The sequence below is a fragment of the Taeniopygia guttata genome, chromosome 19 (genome assembly GCF_048771995.1).
Source record: "Taeniopygia guttata chromosome 19, bTaeGut7.mat, whole genome shotgun sequence".
NCBI classification, from domain to species: domain Eukaryota; kingdom Metazoa; phylum Chordata; class Aves; order Passeriformes; family Estrildidae; genus Taeniopygia; species Taeniopygia guttata.
In genome coordinates this window covers 5,746,557-5,759,646 of record NC_133044.1, presented here as the reverse complement: position 1 = coordinate 5,759,646, position 13,090 = coordinate 5,746,557, and the positions used below count along the sequence as shown (strand labels likewise).

Here is a 13,090-nt window from a genome sequence, read left to right as displayed (position 1 = left end):
GAGCAGAGATAAAGCTCCCAAAGACTGATGGACAAAGAGATGTGCTGGCAGCCACTGTGCTGGACCCTTTCCTGATGTGCCAGGGGGGCAGGTTACCTTCACAAAGCTGTTGACAGCCATGATGGCCATGTCTGGCTGGCTTTTGGCATAGTTCATCAGGTACAGGTAGACCAGCTTCTTCAGCTCCAGGTTGTCAGTCTGCATGCAGTTGACAACATCAGGGAACAGAGAGCTGCATGCACAAGGATAAGCAAGGATGGAATCAGAGAATTGTTTAGGTTAGGAAATGCCAGCAGTCCCCCAGCAGTGCCACAGCCACATCCCCAAGTGCCACATCTGAACACCTTTTAATCCAGGGATGGTGACTTCACCACTGCTACGGGCAGCCGGTTTCAACCCCATCTGAACCTCCCTGGCACAACTTGAGGTTATTTCTTCTCATCCTGTCACCTGGGAGAAGGGACTGACCCCAACTATACCCTCCAAGCAGGGAGTTCAGAGAGTGAGAAGGGCCCCCTTGAGCCTCCTTTTCTCCAGACTGAGCTCCCCCAGCTGCTCCTCATCACACCTGTGCTCCAGCCCATCCCCTCCTCTGGACATGTTCCAGCCCCCCAATGTTCTTCCTGTCATGAGGGGCCCCAAACTGACCCCAAGATTTGAGGTGTGGCCTCACCAGTGCCCAGCACAGACGGACAATCACTGCCCTGCTCCTGCTGGCCACACTGTTCCTGATACAGGCCAGGTGCCATTGGCTCTCTTGGCCGCCTGGGCACACAGCAGCTCATGTTCAGCCACGTCTGACCAGCACCCCTGGTCCTTTTCCTTCTTTCCAGCTGCTCTTCCCCATGCCTGGAGTGTTCCATGGGTTGTTGTGACCCAAGCTCATATCACTGAGGCTCACACCACTGGCTCGAGCCCATGGACTCAGCCTTCCCAGATCCCCTGCAGAGCATTCCTGCCTTCCAGCAGATCCACACTCCCACCCACAAAATAAAAAACAGGGGTTGCATGGCATGCAAAGGGGATAGTAGTAATATCAAGGAAGCCAGAAAAACTAGAGTTCCACTTTAAGCACCCTGCTGTTTAATGAAAGGTCACCTTCCCTTTCAAAGCAGCTTGCAATGCTTTTATAAATAATAATTTAATCTCTTCTACAGCTTTAACATAGAAGGAGGTGAAAATTAATGTCATTTCCTAAATGTGTTTTAACTGGGGAGTTCACCAAACAAGAAAATTCTACCATGCCAGGCCTGGAAATGAACCCACAAGAGGAAAAACATTGCTTTAAAATGTTTTGGTCATGCAGGACACTTATGAAGAACCAGCCAAATTTCAGACTAGCAAAGCCCAGAGTGATCAGAAGCTTAAACACTGACAATCTGGGCTTCACACAAATGTCAAGCAGCCATCTGTAAACAGCACTGCAGAATAACACAGGAGGTTACACAAAGATTCTGCAGCTCCCAGGTTTGCTGTGGGGATCTAATGGTGATGGGTAAATGCTGCTGGCAGAAAAGATTAGTTTTTTTTTTTCCTTTCAGTTTATATGTTCCTTCATTTATGATGAAGTCATGATGCTGAATTTGCAAGCTCATATTGATTTCCGTGGCAACAGACCAGGCTGCTGTGAATTCAGAATTACTGACTCTCTGCTAGGCTGCAGGAACAGGAGGGAGAAAGGGAGAAAGCATTCACTCCAACAGGTTTGTCTGGTTGTCAGAAAACACTGCTGGGGACAGTAAATGCCAGTGTCCTTCAGCTGCAGTAAGGCACAGGTTCAATTTCAATATCAGCCATTTTAAAATGTAGCTTTAATTTATGCTGTGCCAGGTAAGGCTAAGAAAAGGTTGGAATTACCTTTGTAACACTAAAATACAAGACAGCAAGCAGCAAGAAAACATCACCTAAAGTGACATACAAAATGGCTGAGTTCTGGGTATGCTTTAAATAAAAAGGGCTCTTGGCACTGAGCTAAACCCACACTGAAAACAGTTGTTTCTCTTGCTTTCAGTGACAGCAAGGAGTTTGAGAAACCTGTGACTCAGGCACAGCACAGGCAGGGACAAAGCCACCCTCACCAAGGTGCCAAGAAGCTGCTCCATGGACATGTGTCACCACACCTGAGTCCCAGGAGAACCTGAGCTGCTTTTACCTGACATCCTTCCCCACAGTCATGGCTGCAATAACCTTCTTTACAGCTTCTTTCCTCTTCTCTTTCTTTTCATTGTTGAGTTCAGCCTTCAGCTCAAAAATCTCTCCTGGCAGAAGAAAAAAAAAACCAACAGATTAATCCTCCAAGGAGAAGAAAAGGGTGTTTTTTTAGGGATAATTCAAGAGTGAATTTTTGCTTTCTTGGCCTGTTATTCCCATAAAACTGGCCCAGCTGCACTCAAGGGACAGATATGACTCCACCTTGCAGAGGAAAATGCCACAAACAAGAACCACGCTGTGTGTGGCAGCTCTCCCACTTCCAGGACACCAAATCACATCCCTGGAGCATCTGTTTCTCTGAGGCAACCATTACATAACCAGCACGAAAAGATACTTGGAGATGCCAGATTCGTGCCTGCAAGAAACAAACTAAGCCAGGAATTTTGCCCAGACTTTTTTAAGTTTTGCTCATCATTGAAAGCTTCCTCAGAAAGCTGGAGTGGAGCCCAAATGCTGTGGTTCCTGAAACAGGACAGCATGTGTTTAGTCCAGTGGAAAAAAGCTAAAAAGAGCTAACAAAATCTGCATGCAACACAGCTTGTCTGGATTCCAAGGTTCCCAAAGCAGCCTTTTTCACAGCATTAATTCTTTCAGATATGACTGTGTAGAAAGCCAGTTCAGGCTGGGTCACCAAAGTGGCAATCAAGTTATAAAACAAAGCAACATGTGCAAAATGCTGTTTATCAGGCCTGTTCCACACAGAGTCAGGGGTATGAGAAGGATAGTGCTCCCAACAGACAGACAGACAGCTTTCCTCAGGAAGAACAGCCAGCAGCATTCCCACTGGGAATGAACCTGAACACATGTTACAGATATACAAATATCCCTGACAAGTTCTAGCACCAGCTCTCCATTCCTACACTTGCTCAGAGCAGCAGCACTAATTAAAATCTGACACAGAGAGACTTCCAGGGACACCAAAAAAGAAGAGAAGCTGCTGCAGTGCAGAGACCACTCGTCATCCCTCCTGCCTGAGGACGAGCCTGGCATTACTCACCCAGAGCTTGTGCCCTGGAGCAGAGCTGAGACAGCTCCAGCTCTCACCCAGCCCTGCAGCCAGCCCACAAAAACCTGCCTTCAGCTCTGAACTTTCAGAGCTGCTCCTTGGAAAGATGTCAACTGCATTAGCTCCATTTATGAGCTCATTGTGAAGCTTAATGACACATAAATACATCAACAGTGTGGGTTTTTTCACTGGCAGGCATTCAGAGGGAGCACTCAGCCATTTTGCAAAGGAGAGGTTAATGCAAACCATTTTCCACATCTGCTGGAGAATGATCAGGCTTAAATTGCACTCAGCAACAGTGTTTTGTTCAAGAACAAGTTAGAAAATCTGCCTGGGACAGTCTCAGCAGAACAAGTCCTGTTCTGAAACAGCTGAATAAATAAAGTGAGCCCAAAATGCCTTTCCAGGCTTCCCATTTTTAAGGGCAGCAGTTTGTCCTGAGGTGAGGTAACCACCACACCTGCAAAAAAGGCAGAGGAAAGTCAAACAGCACACCTGCAGCTTTGGAGAAAATGGCAGCAGGAAAACCTAGCAAAATATTAAATTCCCCACATCAGCTTAATCCTGTGATGCCCAAATTAACAACCATCCCTAGTCGGGCACTTGTTAGCCCATAACCAAAACTTTGTCTCTGGCTAGATCTGCACTCAAATCCCATTGCTTTGCTTTCTGACCCTAGAAAGAGCAGCAATTTGGGTTATTTTGTGAATCATAAAAACGTGTAATACCCCAGTTTTGTCTTTTGTCACCATGTGACCTACTTTGGAAGTTTCTCCCTGGATGATTAAGAAGAGAAACAGGGACAGAGCTACCAGAAAAGCACAAGTTCTCCTGCATGCAGTTAAAAAAGCTGTGTTAAAATAGCCACCCACCACCTCCAATCCACTGCACCAGCTCAACACCAACCTTTTTTATTGGTCGTGAAGTATTTGGAGTCCGTCATGGTTCCAGTTCCTTAAAACACCTGAGAATATGAAGAATAAAAAAAGAACAAGTCAGCTCCAAATGCTGTTTGGTGGCAACAGGCAGTTTGTGAGGCAGGAACTCGAGCAAGGACGGTTGGTGAGTGAAGGAGGAAGCAAAAGCCTCACATCCACAGACCCGAGTTCCCCAATCTTCATCCTGCACCTGCTGCTGGCATTACTTGGCAAAGCCAGGGATTTAAAGGGCTTGGTAAAAACACAACACTGATGCTCAGCACAGCTTCCTAAATTCTCAGTCTCAGCATGCAAAAGGCATTTTTTTAACTCCTTATAACCAGCAGATGCTGGTATGCTCTGCAGCTGTCTTTCCTGGGTACACAGATTAATTTTCCAAGGAAAAGCACACCCAGTGTCTTGCCTGGCAGTGAGAAGTCCACGTTTCAGACAAAGAAAACTGTCATCTCATCTCCCCCTAACGATATCTGCCTGTGCTTGCATCTGATGGAAGGCACAATTAACCCCACTTGCAACACCCACCCCCAGGCCTTTCATTCCTTTCCCTCCTTTTGTTCCCAGCAGATGCAAAACAGTGTTTTTTTTTGAAAAGAGAAGCCATTACTTTTCAGTTCTCTCAGGCTTGAAATTGAAATATTTCTCTGCCAAGATCTGACATCCCACCTCTGAGACACACACACAAAGCTTGTTATTTCAGTGCTGCTTCTGTTTTTGTTTTTGGCTTTTTTTTTTTTTTTCCTGTGGACAGGATGGAAAAATGCTGTTGGAGCAGCAAGTGCTCAGCAGAGCCACGAGAGTGGTCTCACCAGCACTTCACTTGTAAATTAATGCCTTGGAATACAGGGATTGCCCAAGCAGGATTCATGTGGATATCCATCATTTTATTCTTACAATTGTTAGCTCTGTGACAAATATGAGAATTTTCAAAACAACCAGAGGAGTGGCTACTTTTACTGCTTTTGGTGAAAGTCTTTATCAATGCTAGCAACTATGACCCTAAAACCATCTCAAAAAGGATTTTATAATTTCTTTCCTCCTTTTTCTATCTTTTTGGCCCCAATTCCCCTTTTCTTACACATCTTTCCATGACCTTAAAGGCTGCCAGCAAAGCAGTAAATCATCTGTTCTCTAAATGCTGCCTTGTCTTGCCTCTAAACCCTGCAGGTCTTGCTGGCTCAGCAACAAAAGGACCAGCACAGCTTTGAACTCCAGGACTGCCCAGCAGTGCAGTCAGATTGTTCCTCCTTAACCCTTTCCTCCCTCATCCCTTCACCAACCCCAATGCCATCACCATTCCATGTCCCCCCATCCACCTGGACCAGCTGAACACCTCAGCAGTTGAATTCCCAGCAGCTGATGAGGGGCAGTGCCCCAACTTCCACCCCTTTCTCCTGGGATCATCCTTTCCAATTGCCAAACATCTGCATGAGGATCAACCTGTTGCTTTTCCCAGTTTCCTGGAGCTGCTGCCTGCCCTGTGCCCACCTCATCCAATTAGGCTGAATTACTGGGTTTGGTTTGATTTCTCTCCCTTTCTGCTCCTGCCAAGCCTGGAGACAGCTCTGGAAACACATTCCTCGTGCAGAGGAGGTTTAACCTCCTTCCAAAACAGAGTTGGGAAAGCCATATGAGCCACGATGAATGCAATTCTTCCAGCAAAAATCTCACAGCCCCCCTGAAAGCAGAGGCTACTGTGGAGCTTGTTTTGTAATTAAAATCAGAGCCTGTGCTCAGCTGCAATATTACTGCTGACAGAGTCCTTCAGGTTTGAGCTCAGCTTAAAAGGAAGACTTAAAATGTTTTTCTCTGTGAGAGTATTTGGCACAGTGCCATGCACAAAGCACTGAACGTGGCCTTGATGTTTGCATTATGTGGGATTTGTCATCCAGGGTCACATCTCAGCTGAGCTGCTCTAACACAGCTTTAACTGGGGCCAGAGCAGCAGATTAGAGAGAAAATGGAGGGGAGGGGAAAAAACCCAACCCAAACATCAGCCCATTTGAATAAAGCCACACACAGAGAGGAAGGAACCCTGCTGGCTTTCAGAGATGGTTGTTAAACCTCAAGTGCAGCATATTTTGCTGTTTTTCTCCTTTCATATACTTGGAAACATGAAGAATCCTAGAAACACTCAGACAGGGCCAAGCACAGCTCATGCCTTTCCAAACTCCTTTGATGGATCTAAATGAGAGCTTAGGTCAATAACCAACCTGCCCTACTCCAGGTGCAGCAGAGGGTAAAGCTCCTTTTCTCACGAGCACACAGATTGCTGCTTCATGTGTGTCAGAGCTTGCTTTGCACACTGTTCAGAGACAGCCTGCCAGCAGCACTGGCTATTATCTCATCACTAACAATCTCAGCATGCTTTACAGCAAATGGAACCAGATATTTAAAACGCTGCTGTTTGTGTCACTGCAGAAAATGCCAGCTCCTTGTACGCAAATCTAAACCCAGGAGAGCCAAGGTAAATTAGAACATCATGAACAGCCTTGTATTTTCAGAAGAAAAATCTACTTTAGACTGCCCCCTCCTCACTATTGTTCTGTGCCCAGCACTTGCTGAGATGGAAACAGTAAGAGGTGCTCAAAGCTGACAGCAAAAGGTTCCTCCTGATCCAACCCCAGCAAAGGAGAAGAGATGAGAATGAGGAATGGCTCCAGAAAGCTCCAGCAATGCTTAATGCTACCAACAGTGGCTTGACATTCAATGTAGGCTGAACCAAAGCAAGATAAGCCTCCTCAGCCCCAACCCACACAGAAAACCTGACCCTGTGTGTGACCAACGCCTGCTTGACCCTACACATGACCCCAGGCAGCCTGACCTGCTCCCCAGCACTGACCCCACACAGGAGTGTGGCAGGTTTAAGGGCCTTGGATTAAGGCAAGCTCCTGGACACTGAAACCATCAATCCCTAAATCTCTCAACTGATCCCTGGTTTAATTCCAGTGTAAGTGGTGCCACCCATTTTTCCTGGAAAGCCTCTCAAGGAGCTGTGTGACAGCCCAAGTGTGGCCCAGGGCCACTGGAGAACCAGGAGATAAACAAAACAATGGAACACGGACAGCAGAGGGAGAGCTGTGTCTGCAGCCCTGAACTTGTGCTGGCACAAGGATTTTGTTCCCATTCTGGAGACCCAACACCCCCTTGGGTGGTCCCCATTCCACCTGTTCCTCCTACCACCTACCACCATTCCCTGGAAGCCCCATCCCAGCTTTGCTGCCAGCCCCTCCCACACCTCCAGCAGGACTCCCAGCACCCACCCACACTCCAGACTGGCATCCCCCTAAGCCCCCTGCCCACCAGCCCTTCCCCAGCTCTCTCCCAGTATCCCCCAGCTGCAGGCACATTCCTTACAAATCCCAGTTCCCCTCCCAGCAGTGCCTGCCAGTCCCTCTCAGCACCAAGCCTTTATCCCTGCCTGCTCCCACCACTATCCCAGTACCTTGCTGTGCTCATTCCCATCCCAGTCCATCCTCCAGCACCCCCACCTCACCCCAGGACCCACTGACCCCACTCCTCACCCCTCCATCTCCTCTGCAACCACCTGCCCACTCCTTCCATCCTCTTCCAGTCCATCTCCAGAGCCACTCCCAGTGCCTGACCAGCCACTCTCCCCATGCCACTCCAGTTCCCCCTCCCAGGAGCACTCACCCCCTCCCAATGCCCCTCTGGTGCCCCTTCCCACCCTGCCCCAGGTGTCCCTCCCAGTACCCTTCACCTCTCCCAGTATCCCCTTCCCACCCATACCAGTGCCCCCCAGTATCCCCTCCCAGCGCCCTCCCATCGTCCCCCAGCCCCTCCCTATCCCAGTACCTCACAGCTTCTCCCCCACCCACCCTATGGCAGCACCCCACCGCCGCCCTCACCTCTCCCAATATCCCCTCCCAGCACCCGCTCAGCCCCTCCTAACTCCCCACCAGTGCCCCAGCCCGCCCTGTGCCCCGCCCCGCGGTCCCCTCCCGCTGCCCGCGCCGCTCCCAGCGCCCTCAGCCCCGGCCCCCTCACGGACCGCACTCACCGCTGCGGGGGCGGCGGCGGAACCGGAAGCGGCGGGGCCGGGCGGACTCGCGAGCAGCGAGATCGAACCCTCCCCCGCCCAGAGCGGCCGCGCCCCGCACCATAGAGAGGCGGCGGCGGGCGGAGCGCCGGCGGCCCGCGCTTCCGGGAGGGCGGGGCGGAGCGGCGCTCAGCGGGGCGGCGCCGGGGCGCCCCCTGGCGGCGGGGCGGTGTGGCGGTGTCATGGCGGAGGTGGGCGCGCACCTCACGGCCGCCCCGGCCGGCGAGGAGCGGCCGTCCGTGTTCGAGGCGGTGGCCCAGGACAGCCTGATGGCCGCCGTGAAACCCGCCCTGCAGCACCTGGTCAAGGTGAGGGCGAGGCGGGCCGCGGGTGAAGGGAGAGGAGGGCGGCTGGCGTGTGACTCCGGCCGCGCTCAGAGGCGGCGGGACAGTTGTGAGCCACCTGGCTTGTGGTGCGAATGAGAGGCGTCGTTTATAGCTGCTGTGATTTTTAATTTAGCACTTTACTCCGATTTTAAATCCTTCCCTTCCTCAGGCGCAGGCTGCCCAGAGAAGCTGTGGCTGCCCCATCCCTGAGATGTTCAAATGCAGGTTGGACGGGCCTTGGAGCAGCCAGGGATAGCCGAAGGTGTCTGGCTGGAACCGCATGATCTCTAATGCTCCTTCCAGCCCAAACCACTCTGATTCCTCCTGTTTTGTGTCCCTTTTGCAACAGGTGCTTGCTGAGTCTAATCCTGCCCGGTACGGGTTCCTCTGGCACTGGTTTGATGAGATCTACGTCCTTCTGGATTTGCTGCTCCAGCAGCACTTCCTGGCCAGGTGCAGTGCATCCTTCTCTGAGAACTTCTACAGCATGAAGAGGATCCCCATGGGAGATGGCAGACAGCGACCTCTGGCCACAGCTGGCCTGCCAAAGAGGCAGCACTGGAAGTCTCTGCTCCTGCTGGTTCTTGTTCCTTATCTGAAAGGAAAGCTGGAGAAGCTGGTGTCCAGCCTGAGGGAGGAGGATGAGTACTCCATCCACCCTCCCTCGTCATCCTGGAAGCGCTTCTACAGAGCCTTTCTAGCTGCCTACCCCTATGTAAACATGACCTGGGAGGGCTGGTTTCTTATCCAGCAACTCTGCTACATCCTGGGCAAGGCTGAGCATCATTCCCCCATGCTGAAGCTGGCTGGTGTCCGCCTGGTCAGGCTGACTGCAGAGGATATCCATGCCCTGGAGAAGAAATGGGCTGAAACCACCTCAAGTCAAACACACAGGTATGGCAGAATCTGGCTCAGGTGTTGCTCTCCAGGGGGTTCTGTGGGTGTGAAAATTTAGAGATGATGCTGCAAGTAAAAGTGCCTTGTTCTCCAAAAATTCAAGATGAAAGTTCGCTCTGACAAAATGCGCTCCAAAAGGATGTATTGTGAGTGAAAATAAGGAAACCAGTAGTAGGGATTAGCTTGGAACTATTTTGTGGTAATAATATTTCAGAATTTGGGGGTGTTTTTGAGTATGCAAGCCTTTATTCTGTTCAGTCTTCCCCTGCACTTTTCCAGCAAAGGAGGTGCAGCAGTTGCAGCAGTGTTGCTGAAAGGATTGAAACTTCTTTCTTTGATTTTCCTAAGCAGCAGCTAGTCATGGGCACACTGAATACTGTGAAATAGTGATCCAGGAGTGAAACACTCTGTGGTCCAGGATCCTTTAATCCAAATTTTTCTGATTTAGACTTCTGAAAAAAGCAGGATTTGGATCTTCCTTAAAATAAAAAAAGTATCTGAAACATCCTTGTAAGTGCAAACAGGGGACACACTGACCAACTAACTTAGCATTATGGAGCTGTATGGAGCAGTCACTCCCCAAGTGCTTTTCCCCATGGTTTCTAGATGGATAAATATGCAGTAGTAACCACCTCTCCCTGCTTCTCTCTGCTGCAGCTTTACCTCACGAGTGCAGTCGGCCCTGAGGAGAGCTCTGGCCGGCATTGCCTTCTCCTTGTCCACCGGCCTGTCCGTCAGCGTGTTCTTCCTCCAGTTCCTGGAGTGGTGGTACTCCTCAGAAAACCAGGAGACCATCAAGTCCCTGACAGCGCTGCCCACGCCCCCACCCCCCGTGCACCTGGAGCAGGAGCCCGGCTCGGCTGTCCTGCCCAGCCTGAGGACCGTGTGCCCCCTGTGCCGCAAGGTCCGCGTGAACGCCACGGCCCTGGCCACCTCCGGCTTCGTGTTCTGCTACCGCTGCGCCCACGGCTACGTGAAGGCTCACCAGCGCTGCCCAGTCACGGGCTATGCCACAGAGCTGCAGCACCTGGTCAAACTCTACTCCCCCGAGAGCTGAAGGGCTCCCAGGAGCCTCCAGCACCTCTTTGTGCATCCCTTGGAAGGCTTCGGACCGCCACAGCTCCTCGGTGAGCTCTGCAGCGCCCTTGGACTCAGTGGTTGGTCAGCTTTGCTGCCTTTGCACACCCTGGCAATGCTCTGCCCTTTGTTGATAAGCTGTTCAAACATCCTGGCAGTTGCAGAGGGATCACACAGCCCCAGCCTGTCAGCCAGCACTGAAGTGCCATAAAGGGAGGAAACATTGATCCTCACATCTGCATTCCTCTTATCCAAATCGAAGACCAGCACTGGTGCTGCTTGAGGGCATGAGCCAGCAAATTAAAGAGGTAGGGAGATTCTCTAGGCAGGATTTTCTTCCCTGGGCAGCTTCCCAGGCCCTTGTGCTGCCCAGGCTGAGCTCTGGCTTTGTCAGAGGTGGAGACAGGCTTAAACCTCTGCTCTTCAGCCTCCTGCATTTCCAGGCTCTTTACCTTGGAACTGAGAACATCACCCTCCAAATTCCCATCAACAGTTCTAAATTAAGACTTTTGACTGTTTAAGTTGGACAAGAGGAATGTGATATTTTCTACACAAGAGAGAAAATGACAAACCAGATTAAAATGAACTCCCAACTGATGAGAGGGGTTTATTGTTAAAGAAGTATTTTCATTCATTATTATCTGCTTTTATAAAGCAAAATTCTTTCTTGATTGAGAACCTAATTTAATTCTTTTCTGGTTATTGAAAAAACAGCTTGCTCCTCTGGGGGCTCTATTTACATAAGAGAGACAAGACTAAAGCTGCTTTCATTTTTCCATGTGATGGTAGTGGATGTAAGATTAGCATTTTGTAGGCTGAGAATCTTTAATGTCTGAGCATTACATTGCAATTATTCCATTCCCAACCATGTAGCACATTCATATCAGAACAAAACATCCTTCCACTGAACAGAGGAGGAAATAAAAATCTGTGTGACATGGCTGGCTCTTGCTTGACACCTGATTTTCCAGACAGAAGGTTGTTTTCCTTACTCTAGGGAGCAGCAGTGCTCCAGATACCACGGTGACAGTGCTTAGAGAATCCAAGAGCAAAGTTTGCTGCACAGAGTCCAGGACCCCACTCTGGTCTTTCCAGATTTAGAGATATTTTCTAACATTTAATCCACTGAACCAGACATCTCATTTTCTCTCCACTTTAGCTCTGCTTCAGAAGATAAAAATCCCCAATATCCTCCTTCACCTGTAAGCAAGTGAGTAAGGTTATTGAATAATGTGGGAAAATGCAGTAATTTGAATCTTCCCCAAACACCTAATAAACGAGATTTGTTCCTGGTGCTTTATTATCTCTGTACACCCCCCTGACCCTTCTACCTGTGCCACTATGGAGCAATAATAAAAACTCTGATTTCTCTTCTCCAGTAGCTATGGAGTCCATGAAGATACTTCTCTTCCCTTTAGAGAGCCAGTAGGAACACATACATCTTACTGGAAGACAGAACACATCAAGGTGTGAGATTTTCTGAGGTTCCACATCACTTTTTACTTTTTGTTAATGTCCTGGTGACTCCAGTGCAAAGCTCATTTAAATAAGCATTTGACTGATGATTGCTTTTCAGGATAGGTTTATTTTCCTGCACAGAACCACCCACATCGAAGCCTCCCAGTTCTGAGCAGCTGCAATTACTCTTTTACACAATAAATTGTCCTTTAAAGCTTAGCTGAGTAACAAGTATCAAACCCACCATGGTGACAGGCTCAGCAGTTACCTGGCAGATTTTGTGTGATCCTGGAGATGGCTGCAGGATACCAACTGGGATTTGACTCCTTTGAAACCTCCTGTCCTTAGCAGCCAATTAATGCTCATTTGTCAGTTTTCTTGCTCCAAAGCTAAGCTACAAAACCAACTTGGGTTATAGAAAAATTCCCATTTATCTGCTTTATAACTGTATTCTTAAAACCACGACAGGCTAAAGATTGACAAGAGAAGTTTTTTTCAGGGAGCATCAACTTTATTAAACCAACCTTTGGACTTACATACCAACCTGTGATTTATATAGAGTCATGTACCACAAACACCCTAAGGATGCTTTGGTGTTGCTCAATACAATTCCATCAACATTAACAGCAGCACTGGAGGTGTTCAGTATCCCAGTGCCAGAACTTCACTTCGCAAATCTTTTAAAAATTATTTGTGAACCTAAGGCACATTCACAGCTCATCTAGGCAGTGTTCAAAAATCAGAATGAAGCAACTGAGTTTTTGCTACTTCCTTAACAGAAACAAAGTAGCTTCTCCTGTTAAGGGAAAACCACTAAAACATACTCCTAGGCCCATATTCCACATAGATGCTTCCTTCTCCACAGGACTAGAGAAATCAATATAAAGATATCATCAGGACCTGGAAAAGAACAAAAAAACTGAATTAGAGAATAGCCCCATATCTTTTCCTGGGCCCTTCCCTCAACCCCAAAGGGGTTCCACTTCATGAGGAGTATTCCAAAAATACTCCTGGCTCCTTGCTGGCAAAGCACTAAATGAAAACACTGAATTAACTGCTAATGAGCTTCTACAGGACAGACAGCTCAGAGTCTGCACAGCACTTTCAGAGGAGATACAGT

General features: G+C 49.0%; 2 protein-coding genes across 5 annotated transcripts in view; one reads left to right on the top strand and one right to left on the bottom strand.

Annotated features, from left to right (window-relative positions):
- Window positions 1–8,313, bottom strand: part of AP2B1 (adaptor related protein complex 2 subunit beta 1) — a 77,287-nt gene extending 68,974 nt beyond the window's left edge. For 2 of the 4 annotated variants that reach the window (XM_012568723.4, XM_030288163.3), the window contains exons 1-4: window positions 8,174–8,313; window positions 4,124–4,181; window positions 2,153–2,258; window positions 97–232 (exon numbers count right to left, since the gene is read on the bottom strand). In XM_012568723.4, coding sequence (XP_012424177.1) covers window positions 97–232; window positions 2,153–2,258; window positions 4,124–4,160 — 279 coding nt within the window. In that variant the 5' untranslated portion in view covers window positions 4,161–4,181; window positions 8,174–8,313. Of the gene's footprint in view, window positions 1–96; window positions 233–2,152; window positions 2,259–4,123; window positions 4,182–4,308; window positions 4,392–6,365; window positions 6,442–8,173 lie in introns of those variants that run through there. The other 2 variants (XM_030288162.4, XM_032751877.3) reach the window with 2 other exon arrangements.
- PEX12 (peroxisomal biogenesis factor 12) lies at window positions 8,304–11,893 on the top strand. Its single transcript, XM_002195469.7, has 3 exons — window positions 8,304–8,520; window positions 8,888–9,432; window positions 10,093–11,893. The coding sequence occupies exons 1-3, from the start codon at window positions 8,395–8,397 to the stop codon at window positions 10,490–10,492; spliced, it is 1,071 nt and encodes a 356-aa protein (XP_002195505.1). The 5' UTR covers window positions 8,304–8,394; the 3' UTR covers window positions 10,493–11,893.
- The last annotated feature ends 1,197 nt before the right edge of the window (window positions 11,894–13,090 follow it).